Consider the following 18,746-nt stretch of genomic DNA (forward strand, 5'->3'; position numbering starts at 1 on the left):
CTTCTTTATTGCCAAACCGATATATGTAAATTTTACATGTTTTATACATGCATTGAACACAAAGTGAAGCCCAACATTTTAAGACTTGTGGAAAACAAGTGTGCAATTTTCTTACATAATAGATTTTAATATTATAATCATATATACATATAATTACAACAAGGTGTTCTTAATCTTGCCTTCAAATCTTTTCTATGGACGTTTTATTTTCTTACATGTATACATCTTTAACAATAGCCGTAATAACTAACAAAATAATATAAAATTATGATAATCGATAAAATATTATTTTCAAAACAGGATTTATAAAATTTAATTGACAATCAATGCGTAATTGATTATGAACATAGTTACATGCTACATTATTGATTACTCACTATCGAGATTAATATACAAAGTTAATGTAACAAATAATCCTCTTGTTAAGGCTGTTTAGAATTATAAAAATTCACGATGAATATATAAACAAGTTAGATTTTTGGGCATTTTATCTGATGTAAACGCTCAATTGAAGGGCACTTAGAAGTAATACTTTAATTCCAGGCATGAAGGAAGCTATTTGACTAAAATCTGGTCCTGACACTAATTGCGTATGTAAGTCTAGTCCACCTGTGTAATTGCCATTTTGAATCATCTGTGATATCTGATGTAAACTTTGTAGAGTATTCTGAGACAACTGGAAAGAAGACAATTCGTTTCAGATTCACATAATACACAATAATATTATAACTGACTCACCTTATTCTCTCTAAGGCAATCGTATAGCACTTCCAATTTCTTTGACACATCTTCTATCTTCCTTTTGATTTGCTAGAAAGATAATACGAATACAACTGTCTTTTATCAAACAGTAAAAAAGGAGCAAATAATATGTATACGTGGATATTGTTACATATATATTGTTATAATCAGGTATTTACCGGATTCTTCGCATTCTCATAGCACTGATTTTTTAATTCATCTAATATTGTTTTTAAATGCATATGTTGCTCGGGTATAGGTGCTTTCGGTTTCTCAGGTTCCGCCACCCTCGCGGGCATTACAGGCTGTAACGGTTCAACTGGTTTGTTAAGTGGTGCCGTATTCGGCACGCCTTGCCTGAATTGCGGATTATAAAGTGCGGGAGACTCCTGATAGAAATTGTCCTGCGGTAATGGCTGAAAGAAAATATTAAGGTATACATTATATAAATGCGTGCACATGAATACGTATGCAGAAATCACGAAGCTTACACTCTGTTCCGGTTGATTAGTTTGCAATGGATGCATTATTGGATTGTGTAGCTGATAGTCCGTCTTCGACTGGAAAAATATAAACAATTCATTCTTAGCAATGTATTCTTACTACAAGCTCTCTTCAGCCACTTTACAGTGGTGATTGATGACACATTTATGGCACTATGGAAAGAACTGAAAGCTCCAAACTAAGCTCCACAAGTTCACTTTGATATTTAAAACGATAAATAAAACATGAAACAAATGTGCGGCAAAAATTCTTCACGCTATGAAATTTATGACACGCAAGATATCAAGGATAATAATAAATAAAGCTTGAGCTTACTCTTTCGTATAGCACACTTATTAGTTCATATCACACAAGTGAAAGATTATCATTATAATAAGTTTGATTAAGTCTATTAAATATGGGGGAAACGCAGGTATCACTGACGATAACAATATATTCTACAATTATACGAAACACTGGTTCTATTTGGTGCTCGTAACACACGTGAGCATCATTTATCCTTGGTTAACAGTTGCTGAACGAGGATGAAATGAGCATTTCGAACTCTAAATGGAACGTATCCGTTGTAGATATAGCATTCTCGACATGTGAAACCGACTACCTTAACGTCTACACCCTTCGAATGTTTTGCCTTCCACTTCCTAGTGCCAGAATGTTCCGCAGACATTTCGCTGTATAGTGCTAGTACCGGCTATATGATTTTATAACGAATACATATATCAGTATCTAAATGTGAGAAATTTACTCAATCGAAAGATAAGGAAATAACACGAGAGTAGGCGCCAATCAAGAGGAACTAAACGTTGTAAACTCGAGACTGTGATTTACCTGTCCTCTGGAACTTTTCCCAATAGGCGGATCGTTCCATCCAGATGATTGCGGCGGCGGCGGCAATGGATACGTATTTTCGCTCCCGTACGTCTGCGTTTGTGGAGTAGGCTGCGATCTGATAGGGTCGTACATTTGGGTCTGTGGCACATTTTGCAACGGCGACATTATGTTCGGCTGAAGCGGATTGTACGGTTCTGGTTCTTTAGGATTATTCATAAAGCTTGGCGGTTGACCGGGGTAGACGTTGCCCGGCATAGGAACCTGAGGCTGATACGAATTCTGCTGAGGGTAGCCGGGGACAGGTGGGACTTGCTGAGAATTGTACAGTGGGTTCGACGGTGGAAAACTTGTCTGACCGTATGACTGGGTGGATTTCACAGACGGGTCTATCAAATATTTTGTTCTCGACTGCGGTCCGACGCTGGATGGTCTCGAGCTACTCAAGTTAGAAGTGGATGTCGGTGGAGGCGGAGGGAGCGGCTGAGCTGGGATCTGATTGTACGGATGAGACGTAGAATATTGATCGTAAATCGTAGATTGCATCTGAGGCTGGGGAGGAGGGGGCATTCCATACAGCTGAGACGGCTGAGCGTTGAACTGATTTGTGGGAGCACCATAGGTTTGTTTTAGCGGAGTTGTGTTCCAAGTCTGCGCCGAAGGCGCCGTTTGCTGCTGCAACGGCTGTTGCAGCGGATTGCACGGACCTTGCGATACCCTTCGCGTCTGTTCGTAGTAATTCTGAGCCGCAGGCTTCGTAACGTGCCTCTGCTCCTGCATATAGCTCAAAGCTTTGCACAAACGATCTCTCAGCATCGAAATTCTTTGGTCCTGAGTGTTCCCAAGATAATTCAAGGCTGCTTCCAGATCGCCTTCCGCCGCCAGCATCTCGGCGTACTGAGACAGCACGTTGGCAATTTTATCCTCTATTTGAACTTCCCTGATGCCTTGGAGTTCCAAAGCTTTCTGCATTATTACGATCAGTTCTACCACTTCTTGAATGTCAGCCTCGGACACCTCGATCAATTTATTCAAATTGCCAGAGCAAATGTAACAAATTTGCGCTTGCTTTTTAAGAAGGGGATTTTCACACAGCACCAAGCGATCACCCAGCATATCTGTTATACACAATTTATATTGTAAACATTACAGTAGCAAATGATTGCAAATTATTTTCGTAACGCTTTATTGTATCCTTACCGCACAAGGCAGATCGTTCTTGCGCATTGGAATGTGTAAATATACCAACCAGTGCTTCCTTCCAGCACTTTATATCACTGTTCTTAACAACTTCTGCCCAATTTTCACTAACTAGTGAATTGATAAGAGAATTTAATGCACTAGAGTGCTCTAAAAAGTATTTGTATTGGGTACGCGCCAGTAGATCAGGACCAGCGGCCATCGAAAGAATTATAGCGTCGGCGTACCTCTTGCTGGCAAAACACAAAGATACAGCGGCCTCGATATTTCCTAAGAGAATGGCTTGAGTAATAAGACCATCCTCATCTAAAAGAGTAATGCAAACGTAAGTTGTTTGTACATTTGTTTCGCCGCATTTATCAATGCTGTATCAATATCTACTGATTACCGTCAGAAGTATTTATGACGTAAGTACTATCTGCAGGCTTGTTTGACGATACTTTTTTACTTTGCTCCTGTGCAACAGCGTCAAACGCAGTACTGCCGACCATAACATTACCATTTAATACCTGTCACATAAAAAGTAGACATATATAAATAAAATTCAAATAAGTTTGGATGGCAAAGATATAATTAAATTATAGCAAAAGTGGACGACGTAAATATCAGTCGAAACCTTACGTTATTAAGATTGGAGACACCCTCTACAATATCATTTATATCATCCTGAGGCACAAACTGATTCAGCTTATTATTCATTGTCTCGGTGTTGTAACCCAACAACTCCAATATACTCTTCGTCACGTTTTGATCAAAGTAAGCGCGTACACATCTCCAGACTTTCTTGGTATGCTCGTCTGGAGACTTATCTACCTTTTCCTTACAGAACTCACTGAATTGCTCAGTCTCCAGTGTTGCTTTCAATTTGTTGGAACGTTGAATAAGACTGGGTTGTACAATTACTTGCGATATAATAACTTTTCTATTCGCTTTCTTATTTGCTAAGTTTGGATCAGCAGGCTGATTCTCGAAGATCACTAATTTGCCACCAAACTAAAAATGATCGTTTTTATTGAGTAATTTATACTTTATTGCAAAAAATATTTTCCGTTTAATGTATACACATAGTGTAATCTAAAGCAAAATTAAAAGCTTACCCCAAATGATGCTCCAAATGGCCTCTTTAACCATTTAGGAGCCTTCGTCAATACTGCCGTTGTTCCTGTTTGTACTGTAGATTGAGTGAAAGGGTCCATTCCTGGGAATGAATCTGCTATTTTGTTGGACGTCTCTTGCCCGCCTAATAAAGAGTAGACAACAGCATGACCGTCGAAACTACTGCCAACAATTAATCCTGGATTCCTCGGGCACCAAGACACATCGAAGTTCCACTGAGCTGTTTGGGCCAACTCGCATATCACCTCACCATTCTGTCATTAAAAAGTGACAATACTTAAAATTCCACTAATTTACACTGTTAGAAGCAGTGTGTGAATATCATTTATCGCATGTGATGTGTGTCCGCCGTTTTAAGACGTCTGTAAGTGTGTGACTTTTTCATGCACAGATGGACGTTTGATTTTATTGGCGCGTGTGACTTTTCACGCTGCTGAAGGTGCATAACTTATTTAGGTGTGTAATTTTCAAGGTACCTGTATATAAATGTGTAAAAAAAAAGATTGCGCTACATTGCAAATTCAATAATACTATTATACACATATGTAATTTGGTGAAAGCAAGTAATTAAGTTATATGATGCGACTTTAAACAGCAAGAATATATAAAAATGCCTTCATCAAATTACACAAATATGTGTATAAAAGTAACATACTTGGACTCCGAGTAAAGCACATAATAAAATGTATAACATTTAACTAACAAGTGTTAGTATTAAAGATTAGTAACATAAATAGCCATTTGTATTTAATATATTTTTATTTCAAGACGATAGTGCATGACGTTTGAAAAATCATGCATTAAATATGTATGACGCATTAATATTCACACACTTTAAGTGTGTGACGTATTAATATTCACACGTGTGTTACAGATCTACTTCTAACAGTGTATTGGAACGCGTATCAGAGGCATTACGTACCAGCGCGTTTGAATTGGGATTCCAGCACAAGATTCTGTTATCCTTAGCGCAACTCAAGAGTAAGTCAGCGTCCTGCGGATTCCACGCGATCGAAAGGACACCACGCTGATGGCCTTGCAGAGTTTTCAACGGCGACGTTGGAACTCTCACGTCCCACAATTCAATGATGGGTGTTTGATCATCTTCAGATGCCAAGCACAACTGCGTTCCAATATCCGGATGCCACTGGGCAACTTTCCAGCGTACCTACGTGTAACCGAGACAAAACGATCAAGATCTTCGTTGATCTTTTCGTGCTCCATCATGGTGTTAAAGTGGAAAAGAACTTTACCCTCGTGTTTGCATCTGTCAGCTTAAATATCGGCTTCTTTTCTTTCACGTTCCATATAACGCAGCATTGTGAAAATGTGGAGGCGAGAATGTCCTTCAAATGTACTGTAAAATGAAGTAAGAGTTGTATCGATTGAACAGATTTGTATAAATTTAAATTCGAAGGAATAGAAAGTAAGGAGCCGCGACGGTGTGTGTCTAAATAATTTTTATTTTAAATCGATTACGAAAAATATTATCCTCCCTCAGCCAGGGTGATATTTATTTCGCAATAAATTAAAAATAAGAATTATTTAGACACTAGCGTGCTGTCACGACTCCTCGGTCTCTATTCCTTCGAATTTGTGTTTGTCACACGAGTCTTATAAATTTAATTGAATTTAGCGTAATCTGCAACATAAGGACCTTGCTTGTTCCAGGCAATATGCTGAACGTCTTCCGACTGTTGGCTCCGAGAAAGGGTGGTCGAAATGTTTGTATTGATATCCCAGATGTAGATCTCGCTCTCTGTCGCACCTGTAGCCAGCTGATTGTCTTCTCGGAAGGGATTAAAGTCCATCGCTCTAACAGGACCGGCATGCCTGTGAGGACTGTTTATCAGGCAATTGCTGTCCCTGGCCAATAACTTTGCGGCAGAATAGATCTTTATGGTCCCGTCCTCGCAGCCGCCGACGATAATGCCCGCTGGATTATTCCCGTAGGGTTCCCAGATGATCTTGTGAAATCTAAACCGACGGATGTCGCTCGGTCAATCAGTCTGGGACGCTAGATTCAACATTACGTAAGCCACTGACCTATGATCGCTGGGTACGCTGGTCTGAAGCTCCATTTCGTATCCTGGCTGCTGCAGATTCAGCGAGTACAGGTCCAGACTGGCGGACGTGCTGAAGCTGGCGTCCAACTGCTGCGCCGCCGTGCCGGCGGCCAGCATGATGGGATGCTGAGCTGGCGGGGACCATGCTACATTGACAGTCTTCAGCAGCTCCTTGACTTTCATCTGTCGGAGAAAAGCCCGCTGTCAACGGTCCGTACATTTCGCGCGGGCGCGTCAACGAGCCACGAAGGAGGCTCGCGCGCGGGTGACGCGGAAGGAGGCCGCGAGCGGGTGGCGATCAGGTCGCGTAAACGCGGTGACGGGAAGACGACGGCGGTATCGAGAAATGCGGTCGACGTGTAACCGCATCCGGGGAGCCGCGTCTCCTTCGAGACGCGGTCGCCACGACCCGGCGTCCCGCTCCAACGGCGCGCTCTCACCTTGGCTCGTGAACGGGGCAGCTTCTCCACGGGCGTAACGGCAGACCGGGGGCTGCTCTCTCTCTCTCTCTGGCGAGATGCGACGACCCGTCAAGTCGAGGCTTCCAACGTGGCGTGCTGCACGCGAGCACCGTCGGCGGTGCCGCCCCCCGTCGGCGCGTCGCGACATCCGCGCGCGCGTCGCGTCGGCTGCTGGAACGCGGCGTCGGACTCGGACCTCGGGAGCGCTCGCCTCCGCCACCGACCGGAGCTGGAGCGATACTTGGCTAGGTAACATTAGGTATTCGTCCCCCGCGACGTCGTCGACGCTGCGTCCTCTTGTCGGTTGTTGGAGCGTTCGTTTCGATTGATCTACCTGTCGTTTGCAGCGCAGCCGCGCGGCTCAGCACGGACGTTCCTTCGCTCGCCTCGACGCTTGACGTTTATGGTATTGCACGAGACATTGCATCACCGGTCTGTCTACACTGCGCCGCGATAAACTGTTGATTGTCTCGCGGGGGTCCAATGTCTACTTTCACTTGAAAGTGAGTTACAAGTTGATCCATTCCATAGCCAATGATGGCTTTACGTTGGACAATATCGGTCGATGCATTTCTAATAAAATCATTGGACCAATATTTAGCCAATGCACTGTGCTACTAGGGTCGTCTTGTAGTTGTTTTCTAATAAAATACAGCCTTTGCGTCGACCCTTTTCTGGATTGAAATTTTTACAATTACACTTACAGGAGAATTACTTAAAAATGTCGCTTATTAGCGACACTTCCAATTTTTGATACGCATTTGTTCACCTTACCCTACAACACTGATACAGTTCAAGCTTAAATTTGCTGTGAAAACTTAAATGTTGATCTAAAAAGACACGGGCAATAACAAACAATCTTTCTTCCAGAGTCCGCTTGAGAAATTCTTGGAATCTTCCTTTTTTGTCGCAATGACCCGACCTGCCGATCACGAGGAATACGCGATAACGGAGGCCGGATCTGCGTGATAACTTGAGGCAGCTTGGTGAAGTAAAATGAAACGGGACTTCCCGAAACTGATCAGTGCGTGAACTGACCCTCTGCCGATACGCGTCGGAGATGTGAACACGCTTGGTGTAATATATAATGGATTAACAAGCAGCGGAATGCTGTGGCCCAGATTAAGACGATCACGACGCCTGTCGATGATCGTTTTCTCGATCGTTATATGCATAGGCACGTTTCTGATCTGGTCTAGGAGCAGGGAGAGAGGCGCCGATCTGCAAAATAACTTGAGGTATAAATTAACAATTTATTTAAATCGAACAAAGCACTGCGATTTTGAATTCAGGATGCTTATAGGTTGTTGTACGATTGTTATAGATCACACGGCAACCAGAAAGATTACATTGATCATCGGGGGATCCATGTAGTAGTCGGCCATTACATAGGGGATTCTGTGGACTCCTTGAAAATTCCAAACATCACGAAAGGTAAGAAATTTAATTATATCAAGAACTGTGGAATTTAAAAGTATAGATATTGCATATATTTTTTTCAATTCGAAGGAATAAAAGGTATAAGAGCCAAGATATTAGTGTCTAAATTATTTTAATTTTTCGCAATAAATGAATTTTAATTATTTAGACTTTTTATATTCTTTATTTCTTTAAATTGTGATTTCGCGTCAGAGCCTTATGTAATTTATTGTTTTATGTATTTGTCTTTCAGATGTTATTAATCAGAATTTGTTCAGTCCACTGCCATTCGAGGGGAAAAATGGAGAACCCGTGGTAATACATCCGAAAGACTTTTACAAGATGCAGCAGTTGTACCAAATTAATCGATTTAATTTAATGGCTAGCGATAAGATACCACTAAATCGATCACTACCCGACGTTAGGAAGAAAAAGTAAGAGCGCTACTGGCTAATTTCTTTGCCAGATAAAGGTTTACCCTCTTGTAAAATGTTCTTTTAAATTTTACAGGTGTATTTCACGGTACGCAAACCTAGGTTACTTACCAAAAACATCGATTATTATAGTATTTCATAATGAAGCTTGGAGTACGCTGTTACGGACGGTACATAGCGTCGTCAATCGGTCTTCGAGAGAATTGTTAGAAGAGATTATTCTCGTCGATGATAATAGTGAAAGAGGTAAGCGAGTGTATGATTAACTGCAAGATAATATCAACTTTATCAGATCTGTAACAAATTCATCTTTCCTCTACATCTTGTTATTTGTTGCTAGAATTCCTGAAAAATCCTTTGGATGATTACGTCAAGACCTTGAACGTTCCTACGAGAGTTTTGCGATCTAATGAACGGGTAGGATTGATACAAGCGAGAATTTTGGGTGCGAACGATGCCAAAGGTGAAGTTCTCACTTTCCTCGACGCTCACTGCGAATGTACGGTTGGTAGGTAAGCTCCATTATTTTATAATAACATCTGAAAGTCCTTCTGTCGTTACGTACAATGATAACGTTGGATGTAATATTTGCAGGATGGTTGGAGCCGTTACTTGAAGTGGTTGGCAAAAATGCAACAAGAATAGTCGCTCCAGTAATCGATATAATCAACGATAATACCTTCGGTTATACAAGGTAAATTATTCATTCTTATATTTGCCGGTGTGATAGTGTCTTGATAGAAAGTGTCAATTTTTTGTAAGTAAAACTTCGTTCTTTGTGTTTTTTTTTCATTCACTTTCTAGTCAGTTTTCTGAAAATTAGTAATTTCGTAGATCGTTTGAGCTTCATTGGGGTGCATTCAACTGGGACTTACACTTTCGCTGGCTAACTTTGAACGGCCGTCTACTGAAGGAAAGGCGCGATAATATTGTTGAACCGTTTCGAACGCCCGCAATGGCAGGTGGGCTCTTCTCGATAAACAGAGATTATTTCTTTAAATTGGGCAGCTACGACGATCAGATGCGAATCTGGGGTGGCGAGAACTTGGAACTGTCGTTCCGAGCTTGGCAGTGCGGAGGCAGCATCGAGATTGCGCCATGTTCCCACGTCGGGCATCTCTTTCGAAAGTCTTCCCCTTATACTTTTCCGGGTGGCGTCGGCGATATCTTATATGGCAACCTTGCCAGAGTCGCTTTGGTATGGATGGATCAATGGGCGGAGTTCTATTTCAAGTTCAATCCTGGTGAGATCATGATGATACATTTTATCATCATTGCGAATTAGTTTCATCCATTCAGTTAGATATTGAATTTCACGGATGAATGGATTCTTATACCCATTTTGAATTTTATTAGAGGCAGCTAGATTAAGGTATAAGCAGCAAGTTCGTTCGAGACTGGCTTTACGCGAAAAGCTGCAGTGTAAAAGTTTCGAATGGTACTTGGAGAATGTGTGGCCGGAGCACTTCTTTCCCATGGATGATCGATTTTTTGGCAGGGTACTTATTGATTTTATTATTGTAATACAATAAGCTGTATGTATAATTTTTAAATACCACTCAATTAATTTGAGATTAGTCGGAGATTATAATTTAATTCGTGTCAGATCGTGCACGCCGCAACAAAGAAATGCATTATGCGACCGACTGCGAAAGGTTCTTACGCACAACCTTCAGGGAACGCGGTTCTACACTCATGCATACCGCGGCCGATGCTCAGTCAGATGTTCGTGATGACTAAAAACGGAGTGATAATGACTGATGAAAGTGTATGTTTAGACGCACCGGAACGAGATACGCAACAAAAGACGCCGAAAGTGAAAATAATGGCATGTAGCGGCCGCGAAAGACAGAAGTGGCAATATGACGAACAAGTACTGTATCTCTATAAAATGTCAGTTACAATAATGCCTCTTTTACAGCCTTTAAAAAGTAACAATAATTATTTCTAGACGAAAGTATTTTTGCACGTGCCTTCCGAGATGTGTCTTCAGGCAACAGCGGACGATGACACGCTTACAATAGCGACATGCACTAAAAATCTCGATCAACAGTGGATTTTAGAACCGGTTCCTTGGAAATAATAATTCTAATGTTATTGACAACGAAGAAAGGAAAAGGCAGTGCCTTGATGAGTATGCTCAGTTTATCGGTAATTACTATACTTGTATATGTTTACTGCTACCAATTTTGTGGCAATTTACATTGTCATTTTCATGAAAAATTTATGCCTTTTTTTACTTTTATACTGACAAAATCAAATAGCATATCTTTACTCTATGACATGGTTTGAATTATTGCAATAAAAGATAATAGATATTATTTATCACTTGTGTTACCTTTTCTCGACGCCCTTCGATTCTATGTGATTTAAATTTCTTGTGAACTTTTTCGTTCTTTTGTATTTGCAACTTAATTTCATTTTATTATCCATTTTGACCTCGTTTTCCTTTCTCTCTTTATTGCAGCCTGTGTTTGTATAAAATTGCATTCAATGTTTAACAACAGATAATTCGCATATTGAAAAAAATATGCACAAAGACACGATACTTTTTTGCATTGTGCGGTCTTTTCATCCTGTAAATGGATCTCGTTTCGCCATCTAATGGATGAGATGACTGTGCTTGATCACGGTTAATAATCTGAACATGAATGGCCGTTTCGAGAATAAGAGTGCGTCGATGCCATAATTATCGTACACGTATACGTGAGCATCGTTTCGCCGTACAACTTCCTATCGACGTTATCCTTCAAAGTAACGTCGCGTAAACGCCAAGTTGGCTAACTAGTTTGGAAGTGTCTTAAATAAATGCCCGTGGATCGCGGGGACACGTTCCTTCGACTGATTTGGCATTGCCTTAAATAGGTAATCCTCCACTGTCGCAATTCCGAAGAAGATGCGTATTGTTAGTGATTCATTGCTAGTTAAGGCCCTGCCGACGAGTCATCTTTATTGTCATCGTCGTCAAGGCTGAATCGAAAATGCTTCAGTTTCATGTCGTTCCATAATCTTGGAACATTAACGACGTCATTTATGAGCTTTTGCAAAATAATTATTCTAGCAATAAGATATATTTCCTTCTAGCGTTATTTAAATATTTAAAAATTAAATGTGTATATTTATACAAATCTTTTTTATATTTAGATTTAAAAAAAATTATCAAGAGCGTGGGAATAATATATTTAAAAAATGTTTTCGCCAAGAAAACTTTATACGTCATGCTTTTATTATGTACGAAAACAAGAAACGTGGACAAAAGGATTAAAAAATATATTTATCTTCTCTTGTTAAACTTCATTGTACTACGTACGAGTTCCACTTTAAATTTCTGTACACATTCAACGTATTCACCTTCTTTATTTTAAACGTCCAGTTTAATTGAAGTACGTTGCGGTACAGAATTCCTAATTAAGAGTAACATCTCAAGGATCTTGGTTTCTTCCAATCCGGATCAGCTACAGTAGGCAAATACGTTTGCCGAAGGTTAACACATAGTGTACAAAGTTTCCTCGGCGAACAACACTTATTTTTTAAGATGTTATTATCTGCATTCTTGATGACTTTTCAAGAATCTGCATTGCACGAACAACACGTGTGCGCATTTTAACAAAAATATTTCATGCATTTATATTATTTCTGTTATGAAATTGTACATTTAAGTGCGATTTTTATGTCAACATTTTTTACACACTGATGTACCGGTATATACAACGACATTAAAAAGTCAATTATAGGAGCGTGTTATTTATCGTCGTTTACACTGCATTACTTTACAGTTATTTCAAAATGTTTGTACATGAATATCATGCAACTGTACGCAATTAATCATAAACGCGGCATTGTCTCACAATTCTGAATGAATTGTCTACCGAAATCTGAACTCTCAAGGTTGGCGAACTGATTGGAAAGGAAGAATGTTCGTTAAATCACGAGGCGCGGTAGGAGATCGATCTCTGTCATATCGTTTTGGTGTGATTTTGATCCAGACGATACGAACGAGTTGCATCCGCGGGCTACTTGGCACAGTTTACCGATATCTGGGTCAAAGTCACGTCCTCGGTGAGGCTGAGAAGGCACTTAGTCCGAAGCGCACTATTCCGCCCGTGCCTTCGGATCTGATCACCTCCAGGCCAAGTTTGGTCGAGATGAGTGAGACTTTATTTATGGACTCGCGCCGTCTTCGAAACGAACAATTCTTTTTCCCGTCGGCGAAGGTAATTGAAACACCACGTACCATGCATCTTGCAATGTGCAAAAGCCCAATTAAATCTATTTTTTAATTAGAGAGAAATGTTCTAAGTATAAAATTATATTTAATTGGAAAAATTATACTATATGCCTGATGTTATTTGACAAACATATCTAATATCTAATATTATTTACTTTTTCTGATGACAAAAATGCTATATATTTAAAAATTTTTTTAATTTTAAATTTATGAAGAATTCTGAAAAAATATCTTAATCTTCTTTAAATTTTATAAGTTTTTTCGAAAATTGTAAAATATTCTAGAATTCACATATACAAAGAATTGTAGAGAGGACGTAGATTTTCTCAGCATTTTCGAAAAGTATTTCAATTTGTATAAAAATGTTTTCAGGGATATTATTTACTCAAGGTCAATTATTTAAATATGAACTTTAGTTCTCTCTCTTATTATAACCAAGCCTGTTATTTTATAGAAGAAATTACACAATTTGTGCTGAATGAAGACTATCTATTAATGCAATTGACTTCAAATATTCTCTATTACAGATTCTTCAGATATTCTTATAATATTCTAATGCTTTTAGTTTAATTTAAATCGTATCCTAAGGCTGGGTTTCACCATCGTCGCTTTAAGCATATTGTTAGCTTAATTCTAACTGTTACTTTACTTTAAAAAGAGACAAATGTGAATTAAACTAACGTTAAAGTTAAACAACGTTTGGTGCAACCGGGCCTAAGTAATATAGCGGTAAAACTATACGAATAATGGATATGGTTTAGGATTGTCAAAGGTGTTTCATAATTTTCGAAATTCATCGTCAGGTCACGTCGTGAACTCGTCCACCGGCAGTGCAAGTGTTCCGGTTCTCACACACCTGTGACCCTGGTCAAGTCGTCGTTTCCCACATTAATTTGCGGTTCTTCTTCTCAATGTGGGGAAAAGAGGACTTAATTTCCTGAAAACGGGGTCTTTTTCGTTGAACCCGCCATTGACCTCCTCGACATGTAGCTGTAAAAAGAGAAAAAAAAGAGATAATTTGAAAAAGCAGTTGGACGCGCGAGAGAAACCGTCGTACCAACTTGCGACGTGTAGCAATTAACAAAAATGTCAAGTGTATATGTCGTTGAAGAAAACTGAAGATATTTACGATAGAAGAATCGTCGAATGCATACTGTCATTTTTTAAAATAGATAAACTCGTATATATCCATTACAAAAATATAGAAAATCAATTATTTATACAATTTATTAACAGTACAGAGTGTACATTATGTGGGAACAATTACAACAAACCAGTTTCGTTACACGTGAGTTGTTCCTTTCGTTGATAATCGAGTTATCTTGTTTTTCTATTTTTCGAAAGCGCCGCAGAAAGGATCTGGTGGAGTAAATCCAAACACAAAGAAGTCTTCCTGGTATATATATATATAGAATTATTATATATTGAATTATTATATATATTTTTTTTGCATCAAATATTACATATTGACATATATACAGTCATCGTGCCGCACACACAAAGGCGTGACTACGTAAGCTATAAATGTCATATGGAAAATAGGAGTGACGGACAATTATAGGATTGTTCACGGACGTCATCTTTACTCGATCATCCCGTTCGATGAGCCAACCGCGTCCTGACACCATGGAAAGGATTCAACACTTCAATGGATCACTCCGAAAAGCAGTTTCAAGTACAGTGCGGTCTAGAATTACGCAGACAATTTGCCTTGGAGATCTTGATATTGCAATTAAATAAATATAAATTGTAAAATATAAATAATTTCCAATATATACATGTAAAAGCATTACTTGAACTTTTAAGAGCATTGATTACAATAGTCGAAATGTGCTTATTTCTTATGTAAAATAAAAATATTTCAGGTTTAGAGCGAATTTTCGTTTTTACATAAGAAAGAGAATTTTTAGCTGCGAGAACGACCCATTGAAACGTATCTCGGCGAAGGCGTCGTTCATCTTTCACGCAACACGCAAACAGTTTGCTAAAAGAAACCCGTGTCTTCTTCGCATCGATAAAGCAATGCTACGATCGCTCATCCCGATTGAAGCGCTTCGCGCCTTTCCCATGCTTTTCAATTTGACTATAATAGAGAATCTGTGGGATTGAACTGAGCTTGAAAACTTGTGTGTATGTGCGCGTGTTCGAGTACGCGTACGTGTACAATGTGTGTGTCCTTAAATACTACTTGTTCTAAAGGTAACGAGCGCTTTACAGCTTTCCTCGGCACACGGCGCCGTTTCCGTGGCTAAAATAGTAAAAGTACGTATAACACGGTAACCTCGGTCAAATCACAATCGTGGTGGTACAATTTATATTTATATTTGTATGTATATATTATCTATATTCACATATATATATCTGTCTGTATATATATATATATATTTGTGTCTGTATACCTCATATAAAAATTAGAGATAGTTCTTTACATTTCTCTTAATACATTATCGCGCGCGGTTGACTATGTGTAATTACAGGATGGTGGTACGAACACTCGTGCGAATCGGATCAACAATTCCATTAGAACTCAACGTAGCGACGATCGAGATCGCGGTAGGGCCCAAAGCTGGCTACGCAGGCCGGACTTAAATCGTAACTAAAATAAGGATCTAAGTCGGACTTAAGCTAATCGAAGTAAGATGTTACGTCGTCGTGATGGCATACGCTGCGAGACTGACTTTGGGCCACGTGTCGCGCAATTTCCTCTCCCTCTCTCCCTTTCACAATTTTTTTATTTAAACGTTATCCGCTTAAGGATAGCGTTCACCATCGAGATAACGCGTCGTCGGAGCGGGTGGATTTTTCATGAAATTGCATAACGTAAGCGTAACGTCGGCGAACGTGGCGCAAAGATCTAATCCTGTGTAAAAGGATCTCGGAGATACCCGAAAGTCCGCTCGATCGCTCACATGGCTCAATCTCGCAGCGTTAGGGCCTGAGCAGAATGGCTGTCTTATACTCTTAAGACCGCCTTAAGACAACGTTTTATGTTTTAAGCCTTTGTCTTGAGGTAACGCACAATAACTGTCTTATGTCTTAAGAGTACAAGACAGCCATTCTGCTCAGGCCCTTACTCTTACGGCTTTGTCTAACTAAGATTGAGCCTCGAATACGAATTCTAACAGCTAGGTATGCGTACACCGCTCGTACGTGGAAAAACGCTTGCACAGGCACAGTGCCGTGCGCGCTACATATCCTTATCGTTAATGTCGTTGTTACGATACGCACTTATACGTGTAGTCGTGGGTATTTATGATTCGCGACTGAAAGGTAACATAAGGCTCGCGTGCTGAGGAGCAACGCAGCTCGCGCACGCTTCAGCAAACGTTACAGTTTCCTAACGGCGAGCAAGTGCTCTCCTCCGCTATTCTCTTTCTCTCTCTCTCTCTCTCTCTCTCTCTCTCTCTCTCTCTCTCTCTCTCTCTCTCTCTCTCTCTCTCTCTCTCTTTCTCCTTTATCTCTGCTTGCCGGCTGTCGCAATTCGGCGGAGATCGGATGGCCGGGAGTGTCGCAAGTGGACGCGAGTGACCGGTGAAATCACGCACGCGAACTGGAACGAGAAGCCCCGAGATGAGATCGAGAAGTGCGAGGCGTGTCTCTCGCCCCGCGAAAACCTGACGCAATTTAGCATACGCGGCGACGATGACGACGCGGGAGATGAAGGCGCGAGGGAATTGCTCGTCGAGTCTCCCGGACCCCGTTTAGAAAAACCCCCTGAGCAATCTTCGCGCAACCGCATCGTCTTCGACGACACGTTCGAACCCTTCGTCCGAAGCTTTCTGGGCTCTTGACATTAGAATACGACTTGCTCCGAGATGCTAGGATACGTTTAAAAGTGCACGAAGAGATGCTTCTTTTAAAATTTGCCCTGAAAATCGTGTAATCCTGGGACAACATGGCATTTTGAAGAACTTTACGAGAGTTTTTTTGAAATTTTACCGCACATTCTAAATGCCATGTTGTCCTACGGTTACATTTTTGGAAATTTTACCTTACATTGTACCATACATGCGGATAAAGTTCGTTTATATTTTATGAGTTTTTTATATACTACCACGCGGGCGGAAACATTCTTTTAAAATTAATCCTGAAAATCATGTAATCGTGAGACGACGTGGCATTTCGAAGAATTTTATAAGAGTTTTTTTGAAAGCTTACCATACATTTTACTATAGTAAAATTCTATAAATACCATAGTAAAGTTTACTATAATAAAATAGTATAATAAAATCTTATTATAGTAAAATGTGTGGTAAAAATTCTCGGAAATGCCGGGTTTTTCCACAATTACATGATTTTCAGGATGAATTTTAAGAGAAAATTCTCTCGGTGTGGCGGTAGTTACATCCTAAGTGTTTGTACCACAGTTAAAAGAATACCGATAAGCGTACGGTGACCCTTGAGCTAATTGTTGAAAGACTTTTTTAAGAAGCTTCATCAGCACCTTCTTATCACAAACTCCTTTTTTTCCGTGAAATACGAATGACCTAGCGTAGGATGCGCGATTTACAGCTAGTTTATTGTGTCTACGTTAAATTATTATCGCAGTTGAATTATTGTATTTGCCAGATGCGCGTAATTCAAAAGGAAACTCGAGATTACAACGAGTATCTCTCTTCGCGCGTCGATGACTACGGGATGCTGCGAGAAAACCGATTTCCAGGCCTCGAGGTTCTGATCGATAGGATCTCACATCTCTCTTTCTCTCTTTCTCCCTCCCGTCAAGCCCCCTTTTCCTTCTCTCTTCCGCCTTCGCGCGGACTCTTGAGAGACTCTCGCTCGGCGTGGCTCCTTTATTGCGTTTCACTTTCGCGATGAGCTTACCCGTTCGATCGGGGCGTGGCAAAAGTGTAACGCAAGAAAGGTCCGAGGCCATCGGCTGCGATCGTACGCGTGTGAAGGAGAGAAACAGGGCCCCGTGCGCGCCAGGGCTTCACCCGAGATCTGCATTGTGCGAGCTTAGTCACCGCGCGTTCGCAAGGCCGCGTTACGAAACGCCAATAATAAGAGTAAAATGAGGAATTCGACCGCGGGATGGTGGAACGGCGGATCGGTACGAGGGAAGATAAAAACACGACGTGTAGAAACTCGAGGGAGCGTGCGATTGTCGGAAGCTGATTGTGAGTAATATTGATCTTTTTCGGCAAGAAAGCGGAGATATTACATGCGCGTCTTTGATGCCATATTGCACGAGTACACGTCGCAAAAAAAAAGTAAAATTGAACACTTTTAATAAGATGCGGATACCAGAAAATGGATAACGAAAGTAGGAAGATTGAATATAGAGAAAATAAATATTGTAAGGGAAAGAATACAAATATTAATTATTGAAGAGTATGAATTAAATTACGCCTAATTGTGCTATGAAGCAGGTGAAGAGGGAATTAAATTAGATTGGAAAACTTACTAGCACGGAACTAAGTAAACAGGAGACTTTAACGCCGTTGATGATACAACGTGACATCATCGCGGATCAAGATTCATTTATATCACTCGCTTATAAATTACAAGATTTCCCGTATAAGTGTTCGAGTTTTAAATATTATACATATACTCTACTCTTAATTTTTAGAATGTTACCTTTTAATGTGATTGCGGTCATTATTTCAAATTAGTCATTAGTTTAATTTATCTGTGACCTGTGAAAATGTTTTCGTTGAATTAGATTTTACTCCCTTTGTTATCAATTTTAAATTAAATTCCTTTTAGACCCGATTTCACCAAACGTCGTTTAACTTTAATCTTAGTT

At 40.1% G+C, this 18,746-nt stretch overlaps 2 protein-coding genes across 6 annotated transcripts; one reads left to right on the forward strand and one right to left on the reverse strand.

Annotated features, from left to right (window-relative positions):
• Positions 1-186: 186 nt before the first annotated feature.
• LOC105565471 (protein transport protein Sec31A) lies at positions 187-7,049 on the reverse strand. 2 transcript variants are annotated; one of them, XM_012018714.1, is made up of 15 exons: positions 6,896-7,049; positions 6,436-6,638; positions 6,047-6,366; positions 5,643-5,746; positions 5,312-5,557; positions 4,371-4,643; positions 3,895-4,266; positions 3,662-3,782; positions 3,274-3,579; positions 2,074-3,191; positions 1,847-1,936; positions 1,233-1,301; positions 921-1,157; positions 739-810; positions 187-676 (listed from the first exon to the last, which is right to left on the reverse strand). In XM_012018714.1, the coding sequence occupies exons 2-15, from the start codon at positions 6,636-6,638 to the stop codon at positions 488-490; spliced, it is 3,720 nt and encodes a 1,239-aa protein (XP_011874104.1). In that variant the 5' UTR covers positions 6,896-7,049; the 3' UTR covers positions 187-487. The 2 variants fall into 2 exon arrangements, with proteins under 2 accessions (XP_011874104.1, XP_011874105.1); XM_012018715.1 differs by lacking the exon at positions 1,847-1,936.
• A 40-nt stretch (positions 7,050-7,089) lies between these two features.
• On the forward strand, positions 7,090-12,050 carry LOC105565470 (polypeptide N-acetylgalactosaminyltransferase 3). Of its 4 annotated transcripts, none has more exons than XM_012018711.1 (12): positions 7,090-7,165; positions 7,264-7,419; positions 7,787-8,154; positions 8,241-8,350; positions 8,589-8,769; positions 8,846-9,015; positions 9,110-9,277; positions 9,364-9,463; positions 9,604-10,013; positions 10,126-10,268; positions 10,376-10,642; positions 10,721-12,050. In XM_012018711.1, exons 3-12 carry the CDS (start codon positions 8,024-8,026, stop codon positions 10,850-10,852), a joined length of 1,812 nt encoding a protein of 603 aa, XP_011874101.1. In that variant the 5' UTR covers positions 7,090-7,165; positions 7,264-7,419; positions 7,787-8,023; the 3' UTR covers positions 10,853-12,050. The 4 variants fall into 4 exon arrangements, with proteins under 4 accessions (XP_011874101.1, XP_011874100.1, XP_011874103.1 ...); XM_012018710.1 differs by having other exon boundaries at positions 7,097-7,175; XM_012018713.1 differs by having other exon boundaries at positions 7,097-7,175; positions 9,778-10,013.
• The last annotated feature ends 6,696 nt before the right edge of the window (positions 12,051-18,746 follow it).

Source organism: Vollenhovia emeryi, unplaced genomic scaffold (assembly GCF_000949405.1).
Source record: "Vollenhovia emeryi isolate VEMERY1.0 unplaced genomic scaffold, V.emery_V1.0 DF939152.1, whole genome shotgun sequence".
Taxonomy (NCBI): Eukaryota; Metazoa; Arthropoda; class Insecta; order Hymenoptera; family Formicidae; genus Vollenhovia; species Vollenhovia emeryi.

Coding starts and splice junctions, on each gene's coding strand:
- LOC105565471 (XM_012018714.1), bottom strand. CDS start 6,638: ATGAAAGTCAAGGAGCTGCTGAAGACTGTCAATGTAGCATGGTCCCCG. Junction 5,558..5,642: donor TGACAGATGCAAACACGAGG/GTAAAGTTCTTT, acceptor GGTTACACGTAG/GTACGCTGGAAAGTTGCCCA. Junction 4,267..4,370: donor CATTTGGAGCATCATTTGGG/GTAAGCTTTTAA, acceptor GATCATTTTTAG/TTTGGTGGCAAATTAGTGAT.
- LOC105565470 (XM_012018711.1), top strand. CDS start 8,024: ATGCTGTGGCCCAGATTAAGACGATCACGACGCCTGTCGATGATCGTT. Junction 8,351..8,588: donor AATTCCAAACATCACGAAAG/GTAAGAAATTTA, acceptor TTTGTCTTTCAG/ATGTTATTAATCAGAATTTG. Junction 9,016..9,109: donor CGATGATAATAGTGAAAGAG/GTAAGCGAGTGT, acceptor ATTTGTTGCTAG/AATTCCTGAAAAATCCTTTG.